General features: G+C 40.4%; 1 protein-coding gene across 2 annotated transcripts in view; it reads left to right on the forward strand.

Annotated features, from left to right (window-relative positions):
* Positions 1 to 53: 53 nt before the first annotated feature.
* The window catches only part of ppih (peptidylprolyl isomerase H (cyclophilin H)), a 40163-nt gene continuing 25147 nt past the window's right edge, over positions 54 to 15069 (forward strand). The window contains 1 exon segment of one of the 2 annotated variants that reach the window (NM_001141233.1): positions 54 to 213. In NM_001141233.1, the coding sequence (NP_001134705.1) occupies positions 148 to 213 (66 nt within the window). In that variant the 5' untranslated portion in view covers positions 54 to 147. 2 annotated transcript variants of the gene reach the window in all.

Consider the following 15069-nt stretch of genomic DNA (forward strand, 5'->3'; position numbering starts at 1 on the left):
GAAGTGAGCCGTAGTAATTGTCCACCCGCGGCTACCGTAGATTTAGGAACCGCAGTTCTTTTTGAATTAGTTCACTAATGGCATGCTTTCGGTTAACCACTGAATAGTTTCACGTATTGTTTTACTTGTGCGTGAAAATAAATAACAATGAATGTTCAGCCTTCTAACCCCAACAACCCGATTGTGTTCTTTGATGTCACCATTGGAGGACAAGTGAGTAACTAGTTTTATTGCTTTCATAGCTATGAAATGGCCAGCTAGCACGTTGTTGGCTAGCCTGCCAGCTAACGTTAACTTTCCCCCAAAATGTAATTATGACAAATCTAGCTAGCCATCACGTTGAGGCTAAAAAACATCCCATATAATATGTAGACATGTGGTCTCAAGCAATAGATAGCTAACGTACGAAGTGCTAACGTTACGTGATAGTTGATTTGTAGTAGCTACGAATGCACAGTTTCTAAACCCAAAGGCGCAACATCGCGAGACTTCCGGGAACGCTTGCGAAACAGATCAAGCTTTGCGGAATAATAGAAGTGAAACATTCTCCCTTCGAGAAGATGAACTACTCTGAAGATGCAACGTAGATTCGAGCTAATATCTTAATTATTTTAACATGTTATAAAGAAAGAGACAAACTGACACGTTTTCATTTTCGTCAAACTGCTTCTCCAATAGAAATTCCCCATCACACTCGTGGGCGATGTCATGGCGACGTTGGCTTGTTAAGTTCATGCGGAGAACACGTAATCATGCGCAGTTCGTCGTGAGATAGGCCGGATGACGTTTCTCTTCATGAACTTAGCTAGCCAACGTCGTCATTACTTCGCCTACAAGTATGATTGGAGCTTTCTATTGGAGAATACGTTTTTAGCCTATCTTCATACTGTTTTGTCGTTGAGAAAGGCAAAAACAGTATCAAAGATTTTTATTAATAACCTAAGATGGACCACAGCCTGTCGTTTCCAATGGGAGAAAATCAGTGGCGCAGCAGTCTAAGGCACTGCAACCCAGTGCTAGAGGCGTCACAACAGACCTTGGTTCGATCCTGGGCTGTATATCAACTGGCCGTGATTGGGAGACCCATAGGGCAGTGCACAATTGGCCCAGCGTCGTTAGGGTTTGGCCGGGGTAGGCCGTCATTGTAAATAAGAATTTCTTCCTAACTGACTTGCCTAGTTAAACAAAATAAAAACAAGCGAGGAGATGGGCAGAGCAAAGCATGAGCTAGCAATATCCTATTTTGGGATGTTCTAGCAAGTATTTGCATATTTCCGTTTGGGAATGGCTACTTCGTGAAGTGCGTATTTGCAATAACTCAATTCAGCCTTTTATTTATATATATATATATATATATATATATATACACATATATATATATATATATATATATATACACATTTTGTTGAAATTTTGGCAAAGGGCAAAGTCTACAAAACGTGGTCCACTCTGTTTGTAGCAGATCGTTTTGGAAACAAAACTGTATTGAGATCAAATGTTTCATCGATGAGTAAATTAGCAGCATTCTGGCCACTGGGCTTCCTCTCATTAACATATAGTGAGTGGAAATGCCAACTGGATGCTTCACATTTATACATCTGGTGAAATATCTGGTTCATTGTTCCATCTGTGACAGTACGTAGATGGCCAGAAAGTGCTGCTCTAGTAGAAATCCCCGATTACACTTGTAGGCAATGACATAGGAAAGAAATAGTAATGCTGTCTTTATTTATTTTATTTATTTCACCTTTATTTAACCAGGTAGGCTAATTGAGAACAAGTTCTCATTTGCAACTGCGACCTGGCCAAGATAAAGCATAGCAATTCGACACATACACCAACACATGGAATAAACAAAACATACAGTCAATTATACAGTAGAACAAAAGAAAACCAAAAGTCTATATACTGTGAGTGCAAATTAGGTAAGTTAAGGCAATGGTGGCGAAGTAATTACATTATAGCAATTAAACGCTGAAATGGTAGATGTGCAGAAGATGAATGTGCAAGTAGAGATAATGGGGTGCAAAGGAGCAAGATAAATAAATAAATAGAGTATGGGGATGAGGTAGGTAGATAGATGGGCTGTTTACAGATGGGCTATGTACAGGTGCAGTGATCTGTGAGCTGCTCTGACAGCTGGTGCTTAAAGCTAGTGAGGGAGATATGAGTCTCCAGCTTCAGTGATTTTTGCAGTTCGTTCCAGTCATTGGCAGCAGAGAACTGGAAGGAAAGACGACCAAAGGAGGAATTGGCTTTGGGGGTGACCAGTAGAAGTCGACCGATTATGATTTTTCAACGCCGATACCGATTATTGGAGGACCCCCCCAAAAAAAGCCGCTACCGATTAATCGGCCGATTTATTATTTTATTTTTTGTTGTTGTAATAATGACAATTACAACAATACTGAATGAACACTTATTTTAACTTAATATAATACATCAATAAAATCAATTTAGCCTCAAATAAATAATGAAACATGTTCAATTTGGTTTAAATAATGCAAAAACAAAGTGTTGGAGAAGAAAGTAAAAGTGCAATATGTGCCATGTAAGAAAGCTAATGTTTAAGTGCCTTGCTCAGAACATGGGAACATATGAAAGCTGGTGGTTCCTTTTAACATGAGTCTTCAATATTCCCAGGTAAGAAGTTTTAGGTTGTAGTTATTATAGGAATTATAGGACTATTTCTCTCTATACGATTTGTATTTCATATACCTTTGACTATTGAATGTTCTTTTGGGCACTTTAGTATTGCCAGTGTAACAGTATAGCTTCCGTCCCTCTCCTCGCTCCTACCTGGGCTCAAACCAGGAACACATCGACAACAGCCACCCTCGAAGCAGCGTTACCCATGCAGAGGAAGGGAAACAACTACTCCAAGTCTCAGAGCGAGTGACGTTTGAAACGCTATTATTGTGCACCCGGCTAACTAGCTAGCCATTTCACATCGGTTACACCAGCCTAATCTTGGGAGTTGACAGGCTTGAAGGGGTGGGTATAATTTGTGGAACGTTCCAACAGGAATCTGTCCCAAAAAATTTAAAGTAAAAGGTTGCCAACCAACAACGCATACAAAGTAGCAATGCATACAAACCTAGCTAACTAGCTGCCGAATAGGCATCAACTCGCCACGTAGCTTATTCTTAATGTTTGTCCATAGGCAAACAGACATGTGAGGAGAGATATTTTTCGGAATAAACGTGATGAGTGAAAAACGCAATGAAATAGACCACTCCCTACCCGGTATCTTATTCTGCCGCTATACAACTTTGTATGCGTTGTTTTGGTCGAATCCGGAAGCTATCATCTCGAAAACCAACGTTTTTTTTCTTTCAGTGACATACGGAACCGTTCCGTATTTTATCTAACGGGTGGCTAAGTCTAAATATTCCTGTTAGGCATTGATGTTTATGGTTAGGTACATTGGTGCAACGACAGTACTTTTTTCGCAAATGCACTTGTTAAATCAACACCCGTTTGTCGAAGTAGGCTGTGATTCAGTGAAAATTAACAGGCACCGCATCGATTATATGCAACGCAGGACACGTTAGATAAACTAGTAATATCATCAACCATGTGTAGTTAACTAGTGATTATGTTAAGATTGATAGTTTTTTTTATAAGTCTAATGCTAGCTAGCAACTTACCTTTGCTTCTTGCTGCCCTCACGTAACAAGTAGTCAGCCTGTTAATCCTTGTGGAGTGCAATGTAAGGCAGGTGGTTAGAGCGTTGGACTGGTAACCGAAGGTTGCAAAAACGAATCCCCCCTGAACAAGGCAGTTCACCCTCGTTTCTAGGCCGTCATTGTAAATAAGAATGTGTTCTTAATCTGACTTGCCTAGTTAAATAATGGTGTAAAAAAAAAAATAATAATAATAATAAATGTTAAAAAAAAATATATAATAAAAAAAAAATCGGCAAATCGGTGGCCAAAAATACCGATTACCGATTGTTATGAAAACTTTAAATCGGCCCTAATTAATCGGCCATTCCGATTAATCGGTCGACCTCTAGTGACCAGTGAGATATACCTGTTGGAGCGCATGCTACGAGTGGGTGCTGCTATGGTGACCAGTGAGCTGAGATAAGGCGGGGCTTTACATAACAGAGACTTGTAGATAGCCTGTAGCCAGTGGGCTTCGCGACGAGTATGAAGCGAGGGCCAACCAACGAGAGCGTACAGGTCGCAATGGTGGGTAGTGTATGGGGCTTTGGTGACAAAACGGATGGCACTGTGATAGACTGTATGTAGTTTGTTGAGTAGAGTGTTGGAGGCTATTTTATAGATGGCATCGCCGAAGTCGAGGATCGGTAGGATGGTGAGTTTTACAAGGGTATGTTTGGCAGCATGAGTGAAGGATGCTTTGTTGCGAAATAGGAAGCCGATTCTAGATTTAATTTTGGATTGGAGATGCTTAATGTGAGTCTGGAAGGAGAGTTTACAGTCTAACCAGACACCCAGGTATTTGTAGTTGTCCAGGTATTCTAAGTCAGAGCCGTCCAGAGTAGTGATGCTGGACGGGCGAGCAGGTGCGGGCAGTGACGATTGAATACCACTAACTTGTATGCACTAATCCCGCCATGGTTCGTTGGACAAAGTTAATGTAGAAATTAATGAACTACAATCCCAACACTCTGTTTTAAAGTTAAGAAAGGTTATTAACCCTCACTAGAGTTAAGGTTTCGGAAACCTTTGGAACTTTCATATAAGCAAGAAATAATCTTTCAAATATAAAAGATAGGCTTACTGTGTGCGGTTTAGCAAAGTAGCACCCAGCTGTTTTTACACACTGCCTCGCTATGACACAACCTCTCACTTTGCAGTTGCATTTCCAATGGACCATTCAATTTTATATTTCCGTCTAGATCGCGTTTCTCAAAATACAGCAGGGTGCAACTTTCCTAAACTGCGTACAGTTAACTGTATCTTTTTACAAGTATTATTTATATATATATATATATATATTTGAATTCTCGCCTATATGAAAGTTAAGTTCCAAGTGTTTTTAAAGTTGTATCGCATGCCAGGCGTATTTGTGTTGAGACAGAGCATTTCCATCACAAGGCTAAAGGGGATGTCCAATGGCTCAATGTAATGCAATGGAATAGATTTTTATGAATAAGGGCTAGTGGTTCTCCAAAAACCAGAGAATATTCGGAAAGATATTAAATCCACATTTTGTATCAAATAAAACATTTAGCTTTCGTGTGTCTTTGTTTTGGTCGCAATGTCTGATGCGCTGTTATCTACTTCTAAACGTGGCCATGGCCACGTGGCGTAGAAACGACTAGTTCCTGCAAAGATGTTGTGAAATGCAACATGTCTGGCAGGTGAAATGGTGAGGGAACTGCTCACTCAGTGCAAAATGTGGATTTAATATTTTTCTGAATTGTCTGGTTTATCGAGAACCATTTGCAACTGGACACACATTTACAAGATACAATTTTCTTCTGAATTGAGGACAAAGTAGGTAGGCTATCGCCAAGCACAGGTTAGTAGAACATTTGCCTGGAATGCTTTACACTAGCTACTTATCGACGACTATCGCTCAGCTGGAATGCAGATAGTAATGATCAGACTAGCCAATGATTTATTAGCTAGCATTGCGGTTCTCCTAGCCTAGTCAGCATGGCTATGGGTCTCCAGGACTATAGGTCAGGGGTGTTCGAATCCCAGCCTGGAGGTCCAGACTAATAGTGCTGGTTTTCTGTTGCACCCACTGCACAGAGTTGTGTGGCGTCCACTCCTAGGTCTAAATCAGTCCTTGTTTAGAGGGAAGAATGAATGAAAATCAGCAGTGGAACTGGGCTGGTTTCGAGGTCCAGATTCGAGTTTTCCTTTGGTAAGAGGACCAATTCATTTGGAATTTGACTCTTTCCTCTCCACCAGATACACTAAATAATAGGCAGCCGTTCATATTTTAATGTAATCTGACACAAGAACGTTTGGTCATGACTCATGAGGACATTGCCCATTTGACATGACCAGCAGATGGAGTCTGTTAACAATATTGTGAATTTTGTTAGGGCAGTTGGACATTTGTCACTTTATGAAAAACACACAGCGTACTTGGCAGGAAAGGGCTGGACTGTGTCATCACATTTGATGACTTAAAGCTGGTTTTTAATTGTGTGTAGGACTACACTAGGGGCTCAATTCAATCATTGTTGTACAGTAGCAGTCTTTTCTCATGGTCAATATAGGCCATTCCATGGTTGCATAGCCCAAAATATTTTTGGTATCTCAGATTGTTCTGGCAATTCTCACAGAAACTTATACTGAACTAAAATATAAACGCAACATGTAAAGTGTTGGTCCCATGTTTCATGAGCTGAAAAAAAAAAGCCAGACATTTTCCACACACACATCTTATTTCTCTCAAATTTTGTACACAAATTTGTTTACATCCCTCATAGTGAGCATTTCTCCTTTGCCCAGATAATTCATCCACCTGACAGGTGTGGCATATCAAGAAGCTGATTAAACAACATGATCATTACACAGGTGTCACACAATGCCAGAGATGTCTCAAGTTTTGAGGGAGTGTGCAGTTGGCATGCGGACTGCAGGAATGTCCACCGGTGTTGTTGCCATAGAATTTAATATTAATTTCTCTATCATAAGCAGCCTCCAACGTCGTTTTGTAGAATTTGTCAGTATGTCCAACCGGCCTCACAACCGCAGTCTACGTGTTGCCATGCCAGCCCAGGACCTCCACATCCGGCTTCTTCACCTGCGGGATCGTCTGAGACCAGCCACCTGGGCAGCTGATGAAACTGAGGAGTATTTCTGTCTGTAATAAAGCCCTTTTGTACGGGAAAAATTAATTCTGATTGGATGGGCCTGGCTCCCCAGTCTTGTGAAATCCATAGATTAAGGCCTAAAGAATTATTTCCTTATATGAACTGTAACTCAGTGAAATTGTTGCATGTTGCGTTTCTATATTTTTGTTCAGTATATTTGGGGGGGGAAGGATGCTTGATATGCTTTTTACATTTGTAAAATAAACCATATTTAAGAAAATTGAGATAAAGTGGCAATTTTAGGCCCTTTTTAGACCTATACATAATGGTCTGTAAACCGTACATTATACACACTACCTTTGTTTCATTATACTCGGTTGAAGCTATATGAGTGAAAAAAGTAAGCATGAGTCATTTGGCACATTGTGGATATAGGATACTCCATCTTATTCCTGCACAATAGGCCTGGCTGTCATTGAAAGATTGAGGTTGATGTATCCTTAGTTGTAATGCATCATTGAATTTGCAAACGGTGTAGTCACTGTGAGGAAGTTAGTTTGTAAAACAAGAAATAGACCTATGACAGTTTGTTTTATACACCACATATTTCTGGACAAACCAGACCTACAAGAAAGTCTCTACCATTGTCCTAAAAAGAAAGGTCATTCTCACAAAATTGACATTTGACAAAACAATTTTCAAGTGTCATTTTTCACAATTTCCTCTTTGATCACTGAGAGTACTTATCAATTTCATACTTTTTATTTATTGATCAGATATTATTCATTTTACCACTATTTCCAGTACCAACGCAAAAATTCTCATTACTGCTCATTACCAAGTCCAAAAAAGTTAAACAAATCAATGTGTAATATTTTAAAAACATTTCTTACTTAATGAAAAGGCCGGAGTTAAACATAACACTGAAAATACAAATATTGAAAATGTCATTATTAAAAAGTATTTCATTTATCTCATTACTGTTATTATTATATTTACACTACCGTTCAAAGGTTTGGGGTCACTTAGAAATATCCTTGTTTTTGAAAGAAAAGCTATTTTCTTTTATCCATTTAAAATAACATCAAATTGATCAGAAATACAGTATACATTGTTAATGTTGTAAATTACTATTGTAGCTAGAAATGGCAGATTAAAAAAAAAAAATTGAATATCTACGTAGGTGTACAGAGGCCCACTTTCAGCAACCATCACTCCTGTGTTCCAATGGCACGTTGTGTTAGCTAATCCAAGTTTATAATTTTAAAAGGCTAATTGATCATTAGAACACACTTTTGTAATTATGTTAGCACAGCTGAAAACTGTTGTCTGATTAATGTTCACATTTGGATAAAGAACAAAATCACACTATTACATTAAGTGAACATTGCTAAAGTATAGGTTTTAAATTGTATTTTTCCTTTATATTGGTGCATTACGGTAATGATGAGCAGGTTTTGGAGATGAGACTGCATGTTTCAGTAATGAGTGTTTGCCATTGAAAAACCGTACTAATCTCTTTCAGAGATTCAGTAATCCAACAAATGATCAGCATCATTTGTTAATCCCAAATTATTTGCATCATACTAAAATATCCCTTATTTCAGTATAAGTACTGTAATTACATGCATGACTTAAGGGTAACAAAGGGAATTAAAATGTTTTTTTGTTAAGTCTTTTACAGGTGATATTGGTGTATTAGGACGTGGATAGGTGTGGTTGTAAGGTTTTTTAGATGCATTTCTGGATTGAATGGGATCCTATGGGCAAATTGGATAATACTTTATAGGCATATTGTATCTAAATATGTGAGATATGGACCAAAAACTGTCTTGGGTTGTCGAACAGCATTATATGTAAGTGTGAAAACCGATAACAGTCAAAATGGGGGATATCCTCCTTTAAGTGATGGGATTGGGTCCCGTGTGGCTTAGTTGGTAGAGCATGGTGTTTGCAACGCCAGGGTTGTGGGTTCGATTCCCACGGGGGACCAGTACGGGGTGAAAAAAGTATGAAATGTATGCATTCATTACTGTAAGTCGCTCTGGATAAGAGCGTCTGCTAAATGACTTAAATGTAAAATGGGATTGCTCTTTGCTGAAACACAAACTGCAGATTTTGTATTGAAGTAAGTTACATGGGGTTTGTACACCCCATTTTCTGGGGGGGACAAACCATACTTATTCAAATTAATGTTGTTTTACCCAAAAATCTATACAATAGTTGTAAATAGTGGTTCAAGTAAATAAAGTTACCAACACAGCACACCCATTAAATATACATTAGAATTAGCATAATACCTAAATTATAAAGGTTTGCGTTGCCAAAACGGACCTCAATTACATGGTAATCAAATTTGTGTTTTAGTAATGAGGCCCTTAAATATTGGCTAAACCGGCCACACTCGTACGCAGGCTTGCACATTTTTGCTTTTGTCTAGCTGCACCAGAAGCGATCGGGACAAGCAAGTTGAAATATCAAAACAAACTCTGAACCAATTATATTACTTTGGGGGCAGGACGATGTGGTTAATGCCTTTTCCTGGTTACATTTTTGAGTGGAAAATGTATTCCGATTCTTCTGATTTCACCACGATTGAGGAGTGGTAACATGGGTAAGTACAAGGGACTGAGATATAATCACTAATTCAGTTGACATTAATTGATCAGGTAGTGACTTAGCAGGTAGGAAATAATGCTAGCAATACAGCAGACCTTGAGGTTCAGTATTCAGTGCCCAATAAAATGTGTAATCAATTCAAATGTATTATAACTTACCTTCTTGGCTAGATGTAAGCTATCAAGAATGATCATATTTTCATGCATTTCCATTCTTTCTGATTGTTTACCCCAGAACCATTGGGTGGGTCTTACGTAGATACCTTACAAAAGTGTCATGGGGGGACTTCCGTCTGGTTTTGCACAATTCAACATCTGTGAAGAGTAAAATGGACATGATTGTTAACCAATAACCAAATATTTATTTTGTCATTACCAGGTACTTGGCATCTGGAGGCTCTATTTTCAGCCTGGCCTTCACCTATCGTCTTTGAATCGATTATGGAGACCTTTTGAGGCCATATGTCGTCAGCATCCATCCTCCTCTCAATCTGCCGTGACTCACTGAGGAAACCTAGATTCAAACTGCTCAAGAGTTTAAGAAAAAATGTTCCCAATTGTTTGGGATTGGTTGACAGAAAACCTATTATGATCAAACTCAGGGAGATGTTTCTTTATTAATTATAAAGTAACCCTTTCTGTGGTGCTACTCGCCCTTGTGGATGCCAACTACCGCTTCACAGCTATTCAAGTTGGGGGGTTTTGGAGAAACGCCGGAGTCTATGCCAACTCTCCAATTGGAAGGGGAATGTGGTCAAAAACCCTGCAGGTGCCCCAAGATGCCTTTCTGCCTGGGTGTGAAGAGTTGGGAAATATACCATACGCAATGGTGGGGAATGCTGCATTCCCTCTAAAGCCCTACCCAGGGCTCTAAAGTGCCACCAATTTAGTTGCATATGCGGCAAAATATTTAGCTGTGCGACCAGGAGTTTTGTTTGGGAGCACTGTGCGACTTTGAAAAAGATCTCCCAGATAATTGTGGTAATGATAAGGCATCGCTCTACCGTTGTTTCCGAGTGCCCGAGATTCTCGTTAGCGTCATGGTTGCACAATTACTTCAGAGAACTGCTTGCCTCTAGCCAACCAGGTTAACGGATTTGACCTATATTACCCACGCAACATTGTTATTTAGATTTTGTTCAGTCATGTCACCTCATTGACTAACTTTACCAGTATATCTGAACATTTGGGGTCACAGAAACAACGTTTCTTCAGGAGATCAATGATTAAATGACAGATCTTTCATGACAAACTTAATGTTTTTAAAGAGACGGCGTAAAATGTAGAAACCTAATATTCCACATATGGCTTATATGACATAACATTTCAATGACAGGTATTCATATCAACATTTTAGCTTTTATAATAAACTAATGTATTTACAGTTTTACATAGTGCATTCGGAAAGTATTCAGACCCATTGACTATTTCCAAATTTTGTTAAAGATTTATTCTAAAATGGATTAAATAGTTTTCCCCATCAATCAACACACAATACCTCATAATGACAAAGCAGAAACCGTAAAAAAAAAAGTTATGTTAAAACTGGACACATCACATTTACACAAGTATTCAGACCCTTTACTCAGTACTTTGTTGAAGCACCCTTGGCAGTGATTACAGCCTCGCGTCTTCTTGGGTATGACGCCACAAGCTTGGCACACATGTATTTGGGGAGTTTCTACTATTCTTCTCTGCAGTTCCTCTCAAACTCTGTCAGGTTGGATGGGGAGTGTCACTGCACAGCTATTTCCAGGTCTCTTCAGAGATGTTCTATTGGGTTCAAGTCCGGGCTCTGACTGGGCCACTCAAGGACATTCAGAGTTGTCCCCATGCCACTCCTGCTTTGTCTTGGCTGTGTGCTTAGGGGTCGTTGTCCTGTTGAAAGTTGAACCTTTTGCCCAAGTCTGATGTCCTGAGCGCTCTGGAGCAGGTTTTTATCAAGGATATCTCTATACTTTGCTCCGTTCAGCTTTCCCTCGATCCTGATTAGTCTCCGAGTCCCTGTCGCTGAAAAACATTCCCATAGCATGATGCTGCCACCACCATGCTTCACCGTAGGGATGGTGCCAGGTTTCCTCCAGATGTGACGATTGGCATTCAGACCAAAGAGTTCAATCTTGGTTTCATCAGACCAGACAATCTTCTTTGTCATGGTCTGAGAGTCTTTAGGTGCCTTTTGGAAAACTCCAAGCGAGCTGTCATGTGCCTTTTACTGAAGAGTGGCTTCTGTCTGGACACCCTACCATAAAGGCCTGATTGGCTGAGTGCTGCAGAGATGGTTGTCCTTCTGGAAGGTTATCCCATCTCCACAGAGGAACTCTGGAGCTCTGTCAGAGTGACCATCGGTTTCTTGGTCGCCTCCCTGACCAAGGCCCTTCTCCCCCGATTGCTCCGTTTGGTCGTCAGCGAGCTCTAGGAAGAGTCTTGGTGGTTCCAAACTTCTTCCATTTAAGAATGGAGGCCACTGTGTTCTTGGGGACCTTCAGTGCTGCATAGTGGTTTTGGTACCCTTCCCCAGATCTGTACCTCGAAACAATCCTGTCTTGGAGCTCTATCAACAATTCCGTCAACCTCATGGCTTGGTTTTTGCTCTGACATGCACTGTCAACTGTGGGACCTTATTTAGACAGGTGTGTGCCTTTCCAAATCATGTCCAATCAGTTGAATTTACAACAGGTAGACTCCAATCAAGTTGTAGAAACATCTCAAAGACGATCAATGGAAACAAGATGCACCTGAGCTCAATTTCGAGTCTCATAGCAAAGGGTGTAAATGCTTATGTAAATAAGGTGTCTGTTTTTTTATACATTTGCCACCATTTCTAAAAACCTGTTTTCGCTGTGTAATTACTGGGTATTGTGTGTAGTAGATTCATGAGGAAAACAATTAATTTAATCCATTTTAGAAAAAGGCTGAAATGTAACAAATTTGGAAAAAGGTCAAGGGGTCTGAATACTTTCTGAATGCCCTGTATTAGTTTGTAGGGGCACAAAGTGTGCTTTCGAAAGTAGCTAGAATTCATAAAGGCTGTATCTCAATCAAGGAAGTATTCATTTCTGGTTCTCTTAAATTTCATGTGATGCTCTTAACTTTTTAAAGTTGGGCGCACCGGTGCTACCAATGAAAAATCTTAATGTAAAGCCTTGGCCCTACCTGATGAGGCCATAGGCCGGGCACAACATCAGCTACGTGAAACAAATATTCAACTATTGTCTCTGTTGAGCTAGAATGACAGTGGAGAAGGCATTCGGGATCCCTGCGGCCAGATACAGTGGGAGAAAAAAGTATTTGATCCCCTGCTGATTTTGTACGTTTGCCCACTGATAAAGAAAGGATCAGTCTATAATTTTAATGGTAGGTTTATTTGAACAGTGAGAGACAGAATAACAACAAAAATATCCAGAAAAACGCATGTCTAAAAATATTATAAATTGATTTGCATTTTAATGAGGGAAATAAGTATTTGACCCCCTCTCAATCAGAAAGATTTCTGGCTCCCAGGTGTCTTTTATACAGGTAACGAGCTGAGATTAGGAGCACACTCTTAAAAGGAGTGCTCCTAATCTCAGCTTGTTACCTGTATAAAAGACACCTGTCCACAGAAGCAATCAATCAGATTCCAAACTCTCCACCATGGCCAAGACCAAAGAGCTCTCCAAGGATGTCAGGGACAAGATTGTAGACCTACACAAGGCTGGAATGGGCTACAAGACCATCGCCAAGCAGCTTGGTGAGAAGGTGACAACATTTGGTGTGATTATTCGCAAATGGAAGAAACACAAAAGAGCTGTCAATATCCCTCGGCCTGGGGCTCCATGCAAGATCTCACCTCGTGGGGTTGCAATGATCATGAGAACGGTGAGGAATCAGCCCAAAACTAAACGGGAGGATCTTGTCAATGATCTCAAGGCAGCTGGGACCATTGTCACCAAGAAAACAATTGGTAACACACTACGCCGTGAAGGACTGAAATCCTGCAGCGCCCGCAAGGTCCCCCTGCTCAAGAATACATATTCATGCCCGTCTGAAGTTTGCCAATGAACATCTGAATGATTCAGAGGACAACTGGGTGAAAGTGTTGTGGTCAGATGAGACCAAAATGGAGCTCTTTGGCATCAACTCAACTCGCCGTGTTTGGAGGAGGAGGAATGCTGCCTATGACCCCAAGAACACCATCTCCACCGTCAAACATGGAGGTGGAAACATGCTTTGGGGGTGTTTTTCTGCTAAGGGGACAGGACAACTTCACAGCATCAAAGGGACGATGGACGGGGCCATGTACCGTCAAATCTTGGGTGAGAGCATCCTTCCCTCAGCCAGGGCATTGAAAATGGGTCGTAGATGGGTATTCCAGCATGACAATGACCCAAAACACACGGCCAAGGCAACAAAGGAGTGGCTCAAGAAGAAGCACATTAAGGTCCTGGAGTGGCCTAGCCAGTCTCCAGACCTTAATCCCATAGAAAATCTGTGGAGGGAGCTGAAGGTTCGAGTTGCCAAACGTCAGCCTCGAAACCTTAATGACTTGGAGAAGATCTGCAAAGAGGAGTGGGACAAAATCCCTCCTGAGATGTGTGCAAACCTGGTGGCCAACTACAAGAAACGTCTGACCTCTGTGATTGCCAACAAGGGTTTTGCCACCATGTACTAAGCCATGTTTTGCAGAGGGGTCAAATACTTATTTCCCTCATTAAAATGCAAATAATTGTATAATATTTTTGACATGCATTTTTCTGGATTTTTTTGTTGTTATTCTGTCTCTCACTGTTCAAATAAACCTACCATTAAAATGATAGACTGATCATTTCTTTGTAAGTGGGCAAACGTACAAAATCAGCAGGGGATCAAATACTTTTTCCCCCCACTGTATATAGATCCTATATATCTTCCTCACAAAGCCTTGTGGTGTGGAGATTTGGCTACAACAGAGTGGGACAGGGATGAGGCATAGCCATCCAGGCCAACAGCGCAGGCCAGGAGGCTGTTTCTGTCAGGGAAAAGTTGATCAAGTATTTCACCTCTGGCAGGCAGAATTGTTTTCCAAGACAGAATGGTTGGAGCTAGGCCTACTTAATTACACTGTGTATGTCTCTAGTTAAAATAATTCTACCTGATTTGTTTATTAAAATGTGACAGTATGTTCATCTTTGACATCTTCATTGGTTTTCTTTGTTTAGGCTACACTTTAAAACTACCATTCCACCAACTAAAAAAACAACCAAGGAAATTAAAAAGGTCTCTTGCTTAACTCTCTCGGCTATGGAGGATTTCTACTTTACCTGAAATTAGCATGGTTCTTGCATTCTATCTAGACCACATCTTTTTTTCCCCCTGGATCCTTGTAAAATTTTGAAGCCTTGTCATTTAAAAGCAAGTACTTCTATCCTTCCACGATTAATCTCTTGTCATTATCTCAAGCACCCACGTTGGCTTTTGTTTAGAGGAAGTATGCTCGATGTGAGAACCAGTTAGGTGATGGGAGAGGCGGGACTTGCAGAAAGCTGCAGCGTCTCAAACAACCATGTTCTAGTTTAGAGCTCTTGAATAACATGTACGCATGCATTTATTTTGTGTTGCAACGCTCGTGCACGCAATGTAGCTGTGTCGAGTCAGCATATTAGCTCAATCTGCAAATAATAGGAAACGGCCATTTATGAGTCCGCAAAGAATTAACCACATCACTAAAGCCCATTCATGCCT

The sequence above is a fragment of the Salmo salar genome, chromosome ssa15, assembly GCF_905237065.1.
Source record: "Salmo salar chromosome ssa15, Ssal_v3.1, whole genome shotgun sequence".
NCBI lineage: Eukaryota > Metazoa > Chordata > Actinopteri > Salmoniformes > Salmonidae > Salmo > Salmo salar.